This window comes from Gadus macrocephalus, chromosome 4, assembly GCF_031168955.1.
Source record: "Gadus macrocephalus chromosome 4, ASM3116895v1".
NCBI classification, from domain to species: Eukaryota; Metazoa; Chordata; class Actinopteri; order Gadiformes; family Gadidae; genus Gadus; species Gadus macrocephalus.
The window spans coordinates 21909735-21926339 of NC_082385.1; the positions used below are offsets into that span (position 1 = coordinate 21909735).

Here is a 16605-nt window from a genome sequence, read left to right on the forward strand (position 1 = left end):
TGTCTAGCTACTGGACCAGATAAAATGAGACGGAGAGGTAATAAAGTCTATCGGCACGAGGACCTTGGATTTATTAAGTAAAGTGGCAACGGTTATACAGAGTCATAAAGCGTGAGAAATCGAATATGTCTAAGTCCCTAATCAGCGCTGATGGTTCGTCCGGAGCTTCACCTCCGTGGAAGGTCTGCTTCAGAAGAAGAAAAAGAGTCCCTGTGTGATGCAGTCTTATGCTGTATCCTCCTCTCGATGAGGTGTGTGCGTTTGAGGTGTGTGCGGTTCTGTGTGTTTTTGCTGCCCCTTGGCTCCCAGGCCCTGGGTCTTCTCCTAACGGGGAGAGTTCCTCGTGTCTCCGGTGTGATAAATTAAAACGGGGGAGTGCCCCCCGAAGTGTCTCGTGTGTGATAATTTAATGTGGCTCTGAGGCCCCTAGTATCTGCATGTGTTCCTTCTAGTGGGGGAGTGCTTCGAGGTGTCTCCTGTGTGATAAATTAATGTGGCTCTCCCGTTCTTGAGGATGACTGGTGCATTGTCTGAGTGTCAACCATTTGCCTGGGAAATGGGGCCTTCGGCTCTGGCCTTGACCTGACTATGTTATCATGTTTGTGTTATGTGTTCGTTGGGTTTAGAGCAAGAGTCGACTATATATTAATGTGCCTGCCATGTGATGTGCTCATCAGGTTATTTTTCCCAACAGTTGACGGACAGGGATTTCAAGAGGTACTAAAGTACATCGAGCCAGGGTACAAAATCCCATCAAGGACAACCATAACCACCCGCGTGGAAGCAAGCTACGTGAGGAAGAAGGCCGAGTTGAAGATACAACTTGCAACCGCGAATGTGGCCCTCACAACAGACTGTTGGACTTCCTTAACTACAGAAAGCTACATCACAGTTACATGCCACTACATTGAACCGGACTGGCAGTTAATGTCAGCAGTCCTACTCACAGAGAGCATGCCAGTGAGGCATACGGCTGACAATTTAGCTGACAAGTTTAATCAGGCTGTGGATATATGGGGACTCGGGCGTGTAGTTGCTTGTGTACACGACAATGCACGGAATATCGTCTCGGCAAACAGTCCCACACGAGTCAATTGGCTCTCAGTTCCATGTTTCGCCCACACTCTGCAGCTGGCCATTAACGACGGTTTCGCTACCTACATTAACCGAGTCATTGTAGCTGCTAGCAGACTCGTGCAACACTTCAATCATAGCAATCCAGCAAACAAAGCGCTCGCAGCAAAACAGAAAGAAATGCAGCTGCCGTCTCATAAACTCATCCAATCCTGTAAAACCAGGTGGAATTCAGCCAGTGATATGTTTAACAGACTAACGGAGCAGCGGTGGCCCGTATCTGCTGTACTGTCAGACCGCACAGTGACCAAACTCACAGACGCGAGGACGCTGGAGCTGAAAGATGAATATTGGCAATTGATGGAGGATGTGGCGCCAGTGCTGGAAACACTCAAGTGTGCAACCACCGTCATGTCTAGTGAGACTGAGGTGTCCATATCAGACACGTATCCCATCACCTTCAGCCTGATCAACGTGCATCTCAAGACAGACGAGGCAGACCGCAGCAAAGTGGGGGAATTCAAAACCAGAGTGCGCACTTCACTGGGTGAAAGGATGAAGGTAAGCTAAATCCATTAATTTAATTATTGCAGATATTTCTAACTATGCATTGCACACAAAGCACATTGTTTGACAATTGTAGTTTTTAACTGCTTCTACTTGCTATCTTATCTAATTAATATTAATAATTAATATCTATTAATGATTAATAGTGGTTCATTCATTAAATGATAAAAGACATCATATTAAAAACAAATGATGATTAAAAACGAAATCACATTTAAATCATATTTAAATCTAATTTATTATCTTTTTCTTCACAGATTGATTCTGATGGCCTGATGTCAACACCACCAATGCTAGCCACCATGCTGGATCCTAGGCACAAGCACCTGGGATTTCTGACCCCACCAAGGAGGATTGGAGCTCATGCCAAACTGCTTGAAGTGCTGGCAGAAGCAGAAGCCCGACGTGGGAGCTCCACATCAGCAGATGCCGCTGGGGACCAGCAAGAGGTGGTCAGTGCAGTGCCAGTCCAGGGAGCTGTGCTTCAGAGACGCAGTGCTTATAGTTTACTCATGGGTGAAAACTATACCACCAGGAGCACCGATGACATAGGAAAAGAAGTGGACAGCTTTCTGAAAGATCCGCCACCACTCCTTGATTCCAGTCCCACAGCATGGTGGAAGGTCAATGAAGGAAGGTTTCCAAGGCTGGCAAACCTGGCACGAAAGTACTTGGCCATACCAGGCACGTCAGTCCCTTCTGAGCGTGTATTCTCAGCAGCTGGCCTAACTGTTAACACGACTTACTCCTGAGCATGTTGATATGCTGATCTTCTTGAACAAAAATAGATAGGTCTATCTATGCGATGAGGAGCACAAGGGATGTTTTTGTTGACTACAGTTCGGTCCTGGTTATAGTTAATGTTATTGTGATATTGTCCCATTTCCCAGTTTAAGGGGGATTATAACCAAAATGAATAAATCTTTGATTAAGGAATATGATTTGCATTTTTTTTTTTATCATAAGGAAGATAGCATTTTATTTTACGTATATAGAAGATAGAATCTATTCAGAGGGAAATTCAGCTTCTCAGCAGAATTGCCGCTTATCAATTAATCGATCATCGATCGATAAGATGAAACAACTATTGATTAATGAATTACTCGATAATTTGCATCCCTATTAGCTAGCTATCCAAAAATAGTTTCTGACTAGGTTTATGAGTTGAATTCCGCTAGGTTGGTAACGTTAAGCATGAAAGATTAGGCTTTACGTTATAGATATGATACAGCTATCAGGTAGTTGCACCCAGAGCTATAGAGAGAGAGAGTTGCGACACTTCCATTGGACTCCGTTGTAGCGCCTACTTCCGGGGTATGGAGCCTCGAATAGTTCCAAACAACCATTTTACGGCGTAGGAGACCGTTTATTTCCATTGCTGGCCGCCGAGTAACTTCTGAGGTAAATTGATTAAATAGCTACCTCTTTTGAATTGTCAACTGTCTATATTGTATCAGAGGCCCTTTATGATGCATATACTGATCTTTATTTGTAAATGCACAGCGTAATTATATATATATTTATCTTGGTAGACGACCGATTGCTTGCTAGTTTGTTAGCTCGATTTCACCATCTGTGAAGGTATCTCCAGGGGTAAATTGATTAAATAGCTACCTCTTTTGAATTGTCAACTGTCTATATTGTATCAGGACCTTTATGATGCATATATTGATATTTATTTGTATATGCACAGCGTAATTATATATATTTTTATCTTGGTAGACGACCGATTGCTGAATTGTTTCTCTTTCGTAGTGCCAAATTGATTCTCTTTCTTAGTGCCAAATTGATTCTTTTTTGTTTTGCAATAGCCCTCTCTGCTCTCCTTCTCATTCATTTTTCCTTTTCTAGTTGCCTTATTAGGTCCTCCACAGTCGCCCCATCAGTCCCTGGCAGTCTGGTCCCTGGAGCAGCTGGCCCTGGCAAAAGTTATTCCTTCACGGTTGACCCCTGACTGACTGGCCCTCGGCACACAAATCCCTGGATCACCCGCCACTGGATCACCTGCCCCTGGATCACCTGCCCCTGAATCACCTGCCCCTGGCAATGTGGCCTCTTGATTGCTCTCTCTGTCTCCTGTGATGTCCTTTTCAACGCTCTTGAAATCCACCTAAATTTCTCCCTCAATCTCTGTAACAATTACAAGGTAATGTTGCTGTTATATGTATTTTGCCTTTGCATTTGCAACTACTGTCATCTCCAATGTAAGAAAATGAATTAAAGCAAAACATTTCTGTAATGTGAATTAAATCATCTGCCACAATCAGAAACCAATACAATTTATAAATGGATCTACCGGCAATTGTTAATTGGGTAGAAATGTGTCGATTATCTACATTGTGTGCAAATCCTCAGAGAATCCCTGCCTTCTGGTTGTTTTTTAAACTGAATGTACAAATATGAATTATGTAATCTCATTAGGAGTGTAGTCTATCCTTGAATTACATAAAATGGGGAATATTGTTAGCTGCATGGATCATACCGAAGTTTAATTTGGCGCAATATGTGTGGTCCGTTGCACTTGGTTCCGGAGGCACCCTCACAGAAGGGGGTTTCCTCCTCTTCGGTTTAGGGCGATGGATGAAAACTGTTGGGCCTGCATCGGGCCTCAACTTCAACATCCTATCTACTTTTGTGGCTTTGAATTGGTCATTTTCAAAGTGTACCTGTAGGTAGGCTTGTAAGATCAGTTTCCATTGCACTTCAAATATCATTGTAAAGTCATAATTCTCTACACTTAGAATTATTATGCCCTTTGAAATGCTAGCAAGTGATCTGAACATTACGTTACATCGTTTTTGACTGTTGCTGACTGTCAATAAGTTTTGATGGCTGACCGTTGCCATCCATTTCTCCCTGCGCTCTTGGTCCTTGGGGAAGCCGTGATAACCCTTCTCGGACCGATTGGAGCATCCAAATGCTGCACAGCCAACCATGGTATGACCATTGATCTATAAAATGTTAGTTGTAACCAATGAACCATGACACCATTGAAGATCACAGAGCGGGTAACAACTGTTCCTCAACCACTTATGCCCCGACTTTTGAGAATAGGTTAGAGGTCAGAGTTCATGACAAAACGAGGATCCTCCCTTCTAAACCCATTTTGAATTTGCTCAGGGCTATTCTAAGTATTGTAATGGCATAAAGTATAGTATATTTGCAACGTTTTATGTTAATGGTTTGCCCTATATAGTGTTCCCTGCTGTGTCCATTGTTGAATCTGTTCACACAATCGCAATCACTTGTTCTTGTCACACTAATTGTTTAATAAAAAAAAATACAATTTCATTCATCCAAGCGTAATGAGTTGTTATTCTTTAATATATTTGATACTTTGTGTGGCTTATATCTTTAAATGATCATGGTAGAACATCTTGAATACTTTGATTTCAACACAGATGTAAGGTAAAAGTTAAGGTTAGGCCAGTATGCTAACACGAACGTGAAGCTTTCCCTCAAACTTAAAAACGTATCTAAGTAATAGTAGGCTACTTATAGATAGCTTTCAGTTGCCCCCCTACCGCTCTAAATGTAAAACTGACATTTACAAATATGCAATAATGCAATAACAGTCAGACAAATACTTGTATGTGATTTTTTCATTCATATTTACCATTTAATATTGAAATCTCTACTGTCGTCCCATAGAATAACATTGAAAGCGCGGCGTGTTTGGAACTATTGAGGCTTACATGAACCACGTGACCACCCTGTCGGCGAGATCATAGCGTGTCGCAACTCTCTCTCTCTATAGCTCTGGTTGCACCCATAGACATACAGGTTGCACCACTTCAGAAACTGTACGACAAAGACACATTGGTAGGGCGGCCAGTTGCTAACGTGATGATGGACCAGAGGAGTTGAGTTTATTCTCGACATTTCGACTTTATTCTCGACATGTTGACTTTATTCTCGACATGTTGACTTTATTCTAGACATTCTAGACTTCTGGCTCGCGGAAAAACTTTTTTGGTGGGATGGACCGGACGTATGAATCATTACACAGCCCCGACAAACAATGCATAGATATGTGAGCCAGTCAATACTTAATATAAAAACATTCCTTACCGTAGCTAGTGTTAGCCCGAGCTGAAAGAAGTTGGTTCACGCGTCAAGTTTAAGTTAAAGTCAGACGACGAGTTCAAGTTGAGGTCAAGCCATAGAGAAGACGTTGAAAGACCGCTGAAGACGTGTTAATGGTACAGTCCATTCAAGGGTGTTTGAATTTTAATGTCAGTATATTACTCATAGTAAACATCAAACGCATTTAAGAAATAAGAAGACACTCTTAAACACGCAATTTGAAGAATAAATATATTATTCTCGGTACCCCCCAAAGTTTCATTTTAATGCCATTTGGGGTGTATCAAGTCTCAATCGGGACCGTCAGACCCCCCCGGTACCCCCCGTAATTCGAACACTGGGCCTATGAATGCAGTGATAAACGGACACACCTGAACGAATGCCCGAGAGAGAAACTTCGGTCTTCCCCAGACTGGAAATGTGTGCCAACTAGATTTTTCTGTTCAGCCAAACAAAAAAAAAGAGGTAAAAAAGAGGACACTTCGTCGCGGGGGGGGGGGGGGGGGGGGGGGTAGTGGATAGCATGCCGCACCATGACCATGTGAATGCATACAAATGTCACAAATGAAATGACAATATGAACATCTATTTATTGAACTTTAACAAAATTGCAAAGTGCAAATGTAAAACAAATCTTTTTTGTGGCATTTAAATGTGTCAATAATGATAACAAATAAAACATTCTAAATAATAAAATCTTTATATGGCCACATTAAAATAAGAAAATTAGAAACTTTTCAGTCCTCCTCATATATTAAAGCAATAATGATAACAAATACAATATTCTAAATAATAAATTACTTTTTTTTTTTTCTTTAGTTCGTCCGTGAACTTACATTTACGTTTAGGCATGGCTGCAGATGTAATGTGCTGTTGTAAACAGAGTGGAAGCGGCAAGGTGCTCAATGTTGCCAGATTGGAAATGGCAAAGTAACGTACCAAAGGCCCAAAATGGTCGTATTTGGAGGATAATTATCGTGGCTCTGGCAACCCTGAGATCGGTCGCCCAATGACAGACTCTCTCTACAGTCAGCTCGCGCAAGAAGGTGGAACGTAAGGGAGATACCATTTCCAGAACTTGGAAGGCCGTAATAACCATAGACATATACAATGGTAATAACTAGTAGGTTATGTGAAAGACCCAGAAACACAAATATGCGACGAGGCAAAAAAATAAATAATAATAATAACAATAATATTATTTATTTTTTTTGCGACGAGGCAAAATACCGGACGTTTTTGGAATCCCTGCCGGACGCATTTTTTAGGTCTCGAAAAGAGGACATGTCCGGGAAAAAGAGGACGTCTGGTCACCCTACCTAACGTAATGCCCAACACTCAAATGACGTTTGCGATATCTTTAACTTTCATTCTTCCTAGGCGAAACTGAATTACAGACTTAAGGTGTGACGAGTTGAATGTCGTTTTCCGTGAAGTCATTGCAGATATAATTCAGTTTCGCCTGGTCAAACTGAATTACAGATATCTCTAACTGTCGTTTCGACTAGTCAAAACTACATTACAGATATCTCTAACTGTCGTTTCGACTAGTCACAACTACATTACAGATATCTTGAATGAAGTTGTTGATATCTACAATGTAAATTCCGGATAGTCAAACTTGGTTAATAAATGACAATTCGGCTTGCCATAGAGGCGATAACCCTCACTCACGTGACACGTCACCTGGCTGATGACGTCATCTGTCCCCCAGGTGCACCAGTAACAAAAACCTAATTGAAAATGAATACCTCGAGACGTTTCCTCATCTCGCGCATTTCTTAACATATCACCAAACACGGAATGTTACCGATTGATTGTTTGACGGATTGGTTGATGTCATCCTGGTGCTTTGGCTCCGTAGCGCAGAGCCGCTCCTCCGGGAGACGCGTCGACCACTAGAGGATCATATCATCCATTGAGACCTTCCCCTCCAGCATGGCCTTCGAGCTGGACCCGTCCGAGACCCCAGAGGTACGCACGCCACGGTCTGTATCATGAGAGCTGTGCACCCGCATGGGTTGATGTCTGTTTTATTAAGAGTGCTGCTTGTCTGTTGTAGTTGTTGTGGTTGTTTGTTTTGTACAGTCCATGCAAAACAAGATTGAAGAAACGCGAGAGAGGATTCGCTCGGAGTACGATCCAGGTTAGGCATGTTTAATATTTTTTATGCAAATGTCGGATGTTAACATAATTAAACAATTCGTAGCCTATTTGAATCTATTTAGTGTATTGTCTGGCTCCCAGAACGAGTTCAGAATGTTTCAATTGAGACGTTCAAGGGGACGTCTCATCAAATAAAGATTGCTCGGGTTTTAAATAGCTTTCCCAATCGTTCCATTGCATTATTTATATGTAGAAATGTTGTTCTGGTTGTTTGACCGTCTGTTAATATCTATTGTCAATTTGTACTTCTGTTTTTATTTGTGTTGTAATCCGGGGGTCATTGAAAAAGAGCCTGCTCCCAATGCCTTCCCTGAATAAATAAAGGTTAACTAAATAAAATTAAAATGTTTGGCTTACAATGATGACCGCCTGCATGACGTCTGAGATTTTGTATATGTATGTATGAATGTGTATTTGTGCGTAACGCACATAACTTTTCGTGCACTCCAGAGTCTTCGGGCCGGTACCAGCCCGTGGACGTGCAGCGGCTCTGGGAGGATGATGGCTTTGTGGCGAGCTACCTGGAGGCCAAACGTCACGTCGTGGCAGACACCGTGAAAATTATTGACGAAAGCCTACAATGGAGAAATGAGTTCAGCGTCAATGGTGCTGTAGCCATAACACAAACACATGGACAGACAGACAGACAGATTTGATCTTTAGAGTAGCCTAATCAAAAGCTTTTTACTGAATCAAGGTATTTGGTTCACAGCCGATGAAATTACCCTGATCATTAAGCAATATGCTACCCTGCGCTGTCTTAGTCAGAACAGTAAACGAAGTGCATACTTCTAATGTATGAGCGACGTCAACAAAATGTTGACACTGAGAGGTTGACAATGGGACTGGCTGTAAAGTAGTATAGAGGGTCTACTGTTGAAGATACAATGGGCAGACTCCATGTGACGGATGCGTCAGCCTCCGTCTCGCTCAGGGACCCATGGAACTGACTTTTACATTAATATTGAGGGCATTTAGCAGACTTTTATGCAAAGCGACTTGCAATAATTACATTGGTCAAAAGAGGGTGAAACAATATATTGCTGTTGGTAGGCAAGGCAACTTTACTTCTAAAGCGCTTTTCATACATAAGGCAGACTCAAAGTGCTTCACATATAAACATTGTCACACAATAAAATTAATTAAAAATTATTTAATTGGTAGAGTATGGATGTTCATAGAACCAAGCTTCAAGTACTAACATCGCTAGATTAACCCATTCCCTGTATACAACACAGATAGCTAGGATAAGATGCTACACAACTAAGTACTATAACTAAGTACTTTAAGTGACCAGGAACTTGTGCCCTTTTGGCCCTCATGGTTTACAGCGGTCAACATTGGAGTGGTATGTGCTTTGTTTTGCATACCCATGTTTCTGTGTGTGCTCCCCTCGCCAGACATCGCAGAGGACAATCTCCAGAAGTCCTTCCTGGAGGCCGGGATGCATTATTTCCGAGGCTACGACAAAGACGGCAACAAGCTGTGTGGGTTTTTTGAAATGACAAATTTCTCTCTCCCCATTTATCTAGGAGCCTGCGACACGCTTGTCTTCTGCTAATATAAAAGCGCCAAAGAACCCTACAATGCTGAATCAGAATCAGATTTACTAAGAGAATCAGAATTATTTATATAAACATAAGAGGAAATTATTAGGCTTGGTCCCTCAACAGCCGCACACATGCCTAACCCTCAAAATCAGCGACAAAGAGGAGTAGAATTAAGTACAAGTCGCGGTAGAGGTACCAGCCAGGATTGATTCTAGTGCAGAAATGCTGGGAAATTTACAATAATATGTATTTAAATAATCGGTTTTTGTATGGCCTGGAGTTCGGTCTGGGGTTAGTGGATTCCTTGGGGGAAGACATTGACAATATGATACACAGGGTAACCCTTTCCCTTTTGGGATGTGAATACATTAAGTCGACCAGGGAATATAACCCTGCACACTGTGGCACTGCACGCTGATAAGAACCCCTGTCCCTGTTGGTGCTTTGACTCCATGAATTTATGTTGAGAACCTCTCAGTCCTGTGGATGTCAGGGCCAGGACTAATCTGTTTGTGGCGTCAGTCTGGTTCCGCTTGAAGCTCCAGGCAAAGGATAGCCGTACGCTGCAGGAGAAGAAGAGGTACCTGGCCTTCTGGCTGGAGCGCTTCGTCAGGCACGAGCCGGGCGCCCTGCTCACCACCGTGTTCGACATGTCCGAGTCCGGCCTGGGCAACGTGGTGAGACTCCCTTCTGTGACCTCCTGTTTTGTTTGGATGAGGCACCCCGGCCTACCCCCTGTTGCATGGTTTTAAAAGAGGAGCGGAGGAGTCAACCCAGTGTAGTATGGGGAAACTCAAATTGCCAACGCACTTTGGTACATTTGCACAAATCAAAAAAGTTGGGAAAAGTTTTAGAGGAGCATTATATAAATGAGGAAATGCATGTTTAACATATACCTACAACCCATAAAGGCTGTCTTATCCTAGCTATCTTTGTTGTCTACAGGGAATGGGTTGACCTAGTGATTGTTAGTGCTTGGCACTTGGTTCTATCAACATCCTTTCTGTACCGACAGCGATATATTGTTGTTTCACCTTCTTCTGAAAAATGTGCTTATTGTAAGTCGCTTTGGATAGAAGTGTCTGCTAAATGCCTTAAATGTAATGTAAAGGTGTAAGCGGCAGCCAGGGACTATTATCGTGACACTTTTGGGATTTTATCTTTTAGTTGCTTCAAATAATTTAAATGAGCGTGAACGAGTAATATTTAGTGTCGCTTGAATCATAGGGGTTTCTAAGTTTGTCGTGGTTAGTTTGCAAAGGTATTTCTCTATTTTGTTTAACTTTATCACATCACTGTGGAAATCTACTTGATAAAAGAAACTTGTCAGTGATTGTTAATTATGTTTGGTAGAGAGTGCCATTTGAGTAATGTCATAGCTAAGAGTTTCCTGGCGCTTTGTATATCCCACTTCTGTTGTGTTTCATGCTGAGATTTCTCCAAACACCTGTTTCCCTCCCAGGACATGGAGTTCCTGAGGTTCCTCATCACCTGCTTTCAAGTGTATTACCCCAGACTGCTGGGTAGGTGTTGATCCTCATGAGACAACATTCACACAGCTCCAGAATCATCCGTTTACCTTTTGAATTAATACTACCCAGCTGTTTTGTACTTATCTATATTTTTTGGTTTTGTTCCCAGCTAAAATCCTCATATTTGAGCTGCCATGGATTATGAACGGTGAGTGTCGTGGCGACTCTGAACGCCGCACACCGAGCGGCAGCTGTTCTGTGACAGTTGGGTGTGTTTAATGGGGGGGGTGGGTTCCTTGGTATTGAATTTCATGCATTTATAAAACAGCTTGATGCAATAATGCCCCATGAGTAAAAACCCTCCAATAGCTCTATGCCCTTCACTGCTGAAGAACTATGACAACACACCCTGTTTTTTTTTTTTATAGGCTTTATTAGTATATCCCTGATGTACTCATAAAAAGGTGTGTGTGTGTGTGTGTGTGTCCCCTCAGCGGCATGGAAGATTGTGAAGTCCTGGCTTGGGCCGGACGCCATCGACAAGCTGAAGTTTGTGACGCGGCACGACGTGCAGACCTACATCGAGCTGGAGCAGCTCCCCCTGCACATGGGTGGGATGGTACGCCCCCCCGCCCGCTGTCATGAGGACACGGGGTCTGGGCTACTGGGGGACGGGTCATTCATAATTCATTCAACCCTCAGAACAATCTCTTTATGTAAACAAGTCCTCCACAACAATGTTTAGAGTGCTTACTGGCTAATGAGGAAGCAATTTTAAATGCTTAGCACTTGTTTTTATGAACAGCCTTACTGTACTGACAGTGATATATTGTTTCTTTCTTCTGACCAATGTTCTTATTGTTATTGGCTTTGGATTAAAACGTCTGTTAAATGCCCTGATAGTAAATGTAATGGGATGTTTTGTAGCAGTGAGATAGTTTGGAATAATGTTCCCGTGTCTTTGGCTGTGTTGCAGGATGTCTTCGAGTACAGTTACCCTCCTCTGCCAGAGGACGACTTCCATTCGCCGCTGTCCGAGTCGGGCCAGGGGGAGGCGGGGGTCAAGGAGACGGCCGACCCGGAGCCACGGCTCAGGAAGGTCTGTGGAAACAGAATGGCACCGCAGCATACTGCACTTATTCATTATATTTATTTATTTTATTTCTGAAAATCTAGTAACCATTGTGTTAACCGCATGAATTTTAGAAGAAACTTGCCTAAAGGGGTTTATTAATGTGGGCTGGCAAACACACGAGATGCGGGATTGAACCCGGGGCCTCATACATGCAAAGCATGCGCTCTACCACTGAACTGCATCCCCCTCTGTGTTAAAGCACTGGAATCAAAGCCTTCTTGTTGCAAAACAGGGATTTATAATAGCTTGATCGCTATGATGAGACAACTATGACAACACACCATGTTTTTTTAAAAACCCGTTATTATGATCATATACTTTATTATATGCTTTATGAATATGAAATAGTCTGGGGTCTGCATTTTGTCTTGTATTTCATTTATATTCAGGGAATTCATTTATATTCAGGGACTCTTATATTTAAATCGACAATTTTACATAAGTACATTTCTCAGAATGAAAAACAACACTTTTTCACTGTCGGTACAGTAAGGATCTTCATAGAACCAACAATTGTAAGTGCCAAGAACTTACAATTGCTAGGTTAACCCATTCCACGTAGACAACAAAGATAGATAGGATAAGATGCTACTATATATTTTTGACATTGTACGACATACAATAAGTGCATACATTAAGTGCCAGGACGTACATCATACAATAAGTAGGAGGGGTGGGAGGGGGTGGCTATGCAGAGTCGAGGTGAACTCTGAACAAGAGTCTCGAGTACAAAGACTTTTTTAAGGTAAGTCGCTATATAAATCTTATTTTGAAGTATACAAAAAGCGTTTACATCAAGTGCCAGAAATGTATTTAAAATGTACGTTTTCATAAATATCAAAGTTTTGTATGCAAGCTGAAGACCAATTGAGCACAAAGGGTTCCACATACCTGTGCGTTCCCATCCCCCGCTGTAGCTGTGTGGGATCATGAGTGTGTGTCTGTGTGTCCCGACCCGCCATGTGTGGAGGAGGGGGACGTCGACTCCAGGGCCAGGCCCCCCAGACGACCCACCACCACCACCACCACCATCACAGGCTCCCTGCTCCGCTTCAGGTAGCGTTGGCTTCTTCCTAGCGATGACCGCTGACCTTGTTGTGCGACGGGTTTGGACGATCACAGTTGTGCCTTCTCTTTCTCAGCCCAGGGCGGGAACTGTGCTTCGGCCAGTCAATGGATGACCGACGATGTGTCATCCTTCTTGAGAACATCCCCAAAAACCCGGTGGCCTATAAGGTGAGTCTCGCCTTAATAATAAGACAAAGACTCTTTATTGTATTATGTGTAACGGCAATAAACAATGCTACATGCTAAACACTTGACGTACATTACTCTGTAAGTCTATCCCTTTGCCATAACTCTTACTGTGCACCTGGATATGTTGTGTCAAGGTTCGTACCACGGCCCCAGACAACTACAGGGTGAAGCCCAGCAGTGGTGTCCTGGATCCGGGTTCCAGCGTGGAGATCATGGTCTCACTGCATGGAGGTAGATCTCTCCGCCCTCTACCGGTCATCTGACCGCTAGCGGAGTTGGGGAAGTTAATGAAGAATTCTGCGTTCAGTTCCCCACCAAGCTAGCGTTCAGAACCAAGATGGTTGCTAGGTGAATAAGGCCCATACTCCCTTGCATACAAGTTAAGGAGCCATGCTTGAAATCATGTGTGACTATACAATTAATGCTACTTGCTTGCATGTTAGAGTTTGATGGATAGATAAGTAGTAGATTGAGTGTAAGAACACAAAAAAAATCAAATGCTGTACTGCTACTACGGTTTGCTCTCCGAGATTTCCCCTCACTGTGATTGGCTGTCTCAGGCTCCCAGGCCTCTCCTCAGGACCGCTTCCTAGTAATGGCCGCTGAGATGGAGAAGGCCGTTGCCGGGGAAAACCAAGACCTGGCCCAGTTCTGGAAGGACATCCCCAAGACTAAAGTGATGGAGCACAGGTGAGGGCGGCTTCCCCTGAGGACGAGGAGGAACATTTGCAGTGTTTTCTTTATTTTATGAATAATTATATTATTGGCATTGAGTATTCGGAAAGAGTTTCTACCTTTTTTTTAAATTGTCAAGTTTCTGTATTTTTTTTCGATCTTTGCACAGATTTTGATTGGCCTTTTTGCATTTCCCTTTCCCCAGGTTACAGTGTAAAGTTCTTCAAGGTGTTAAACCCGCCCACATCCAGACCACCAACCCCCACGCAGACCTAACTAACGGCACTGGCGGCCAACAGGACACGCACACTATGGTAACGGGCCCTCCAGATTGGTTTAAGAGGCACTGCATGGTTAAGAACCATGTTGTGTATTATAATACTAAACCCTTTTACCTTCTGCCTCTAAATACTATCTTGTAAAACTTTCTTGCTAAACAAGAGACCTTTAGTCTTCTTTCATGCGACATAAGCGCCTGTGGCACCTTAATGCCTTATGCCCCTTAAAGGAGGAACCTCTGTTCTGTGTTCCTTCTCAAGGGTTCTTCCCTCTGGCCTGTGAGTCCCTTTGAGACGCGAGCTGTGATTAAGGTTGACCTACTGTAGCTAAAACTGCAGTGGTTTGACTTTTTAAAAGCCCTTCTCAATGCTGTGTGTAGCTGCTGAAACTTCTGGCTGGATCCAGGCGCCTGGAACAGAAGCTGGATCACTGCCTCTGGACGGAGAATGTTTTGATCGTCATGGTCACCCTACTGACGGCCATCTTATCCTGTTGCCTCTACACTCAACACACTGGGCTGGGGCTATTTTAACCGGGCCCCAGGCTTCTTGTGCAATGGACCCGATCGGCTGGATCCAGAGCACTGATGAAGACCCCTAAGTCGGGTATGGTTGACAGACTTCTAAGAGAAGGGGTGTGGGTGTGCGGGAGGAACAAGCTGTTTGTTTGTTTGTTGACTGAAAGTTGTATCTATTTGGGAATTATTTCTCATCCACCTCTGGATATATCATTTTTTGTGAAATCTCTGTTAATTGGAAAGCTGGCAATAAAAATATTGGAATTATAAAATCTATCCTATGGTTTGGATTGCATGAACAAAATGTCATCAGTGTCGTTCAAAATCGAGTGCGAGTACAAAAGTACAACCTTGGTTTATCTCAGGATGAGCATTTTGAAGCTCAAATACTGAATTCAATGGTTTGGCTGATATGTTTCCCTGATGTAGCAGTAATCCTGTAGGGATTTTAGGAACTCTTTTTACAACAGCAATAGCCACGAGATTCTCTCAATGCAAGCTTAATCAAATGGCCTTGGTTGGAGCTGGTAGAAGTAAAGCTTCCTAATGGCACATGATATGTTGAGCCACATTGTACAACTTGTGCAACTCTTATTTAGCAGTTCTGACCTGTTGGTGTTAGAGATTTCGTCCAACAGAATCAAACTTGTAGCTTTGGACTATTGGGAACGATTTGGTAAAAGCCAGCCTGGAGAACACGCCACACTAGAATAAGTCTATTGTTGTTGTCGGCACCATTTATTTTTTTACCTCCAATAAAATAACTTGTGTGTCCTGCGCTTTAGTGACATCACTAGCAGGCTATGCTTTGGTCTTTACGGAACTGATAAGGCTAGGCTGATGCAATCACACTGTAATATGGTAAGAATCAACCAATCAAATCACATGACAAGCAGCAACAGTCAATGGTCTCGATCATTTACGCAAATTAAAAATATGATTTCATAGGTTAGTTTTGGCTACATATAAGTCAGTCTGATATCTTCATATATATACCTCAATACCTGTATATATTATCGTAAATATTTAAAGCACCAAAATCACTGGTGGTTTTGTTCTCCCTGGTGGCGGGTAGGCGTGTTCACTGTAAGGATCTGCTGCTTATTACACTATTACTACTGAAACTATTCAATTTTTGGTAGGCAGATAGTCTTGATGATTATTTTATCCTGATTGGGTGATAAATAAATAATGTAAAAAGAAACTTGCTCAACTCGGCGGCGCCCACATAGCGTTAAGCATTTAGGTATGTTGCTTAGCTCAGGAGGTAGACCGGTTGTCTTGTAACCGAAAGGTTGCTAGTTCGATCCCCAGCTCCTAGAGTGTTGATGTGTCCCTGAGCAAGACACTTAACCCTAACTGCTCCTGACGAGCTGGCTGTCGCCTTGCATGGTTGACTCTGCTGTCAATGTGTGTATTAACCGATGTAAGTCACTTTGGATAAAAGCGTCTGCTAAATGCCCTAATTGTAATTGGTACCTTTTGTTAATTACACTGTATGTGAATAACTTGAGCCCATACTCTTATTAGTGCTGGATTAAGAATCTGTACTCTAGGCAGGCATTACTTTCAGTTACTTTCTTGAAATGTTAGATTTCTAATTATCTTGCAGACTTAATCTCGTCCCACAGATCTGTTCAGCAGGATTAAATAGCTCCTCCCTTAATACCAATATACTAAATTTAGTTGTTTTTTTTAAACATCCACAAATTAGCTCATTGATTTCGACCTTCATTGGTTCTAAACACAACAAGGGAGAGTTGAGGAAAAGTTTCCTATAGGGAATCTTTTACACATTTATTTCCTGTGGGTCCCGTAAGCCTTATG

General features: G+C 42.6%; 1 protein-coding gene and 1 long non-coding RNA gene across 3 annotated transcripts; both read left to right on the plus strand.

Moving 5' to 3' along the window:
* The first annotated feature begins 2881 nt into the window (after nt 1-2881).
* LOC132456345 (uncharacterized) lies at nt 2882-3932 on the plus strand. The gene is made up of 2 exons (XR_009525441.1): nt 2882-3042; nt 3493-3932. It is a non-coding gene; the product is annotated as an uncharacterized LOC132456345 (long non-coding RNA).
* A 3479-nt stretch (nt 3933-7411) lies between these two features.
* LOC132455149 (motile sperm domain-containing protein 2-like) lies at nt 7412-15054 on the plus strand. 2 transcript variants are annotated; one of them, XM_060048896.1, is made up of 15 exons: nt 7412-7701; nt 7790-7873; nt 8344-8499; nt 9294-9380; nt 9966-10120; nt 10906-10966; nt 11085-11123; nt 11410-11534; nt 11892-12014; nt 13021-13106; nt 13193-13286; nt 13442-13538; nt 13868-13997; nt 14188-14296; nt 14641-15054. In XM_060048896.1, the coding sequence occupies exons 2-15, from the start codon at nt 7819-7821 to the stop codon at nt 14791-14793; spliced, it is 1470 nt and encodes a 489-aa protein (XP_059904879.1). In that variant the 5' UTR covers nt 7412-7701; nt 7790-7818; the 3' UTR covers nt 14794-15054. The 2 variants fall into 2 exon arrangements, with proteins under 2 accessions (XP_059904879.1, XP_059904878.1); XM_060048895.1 differs by having other exon boundaries at nt 7816-7873.
* The last annotated feature ends 1551 nt before the right edge of the window (nt 15055-16605 follow it).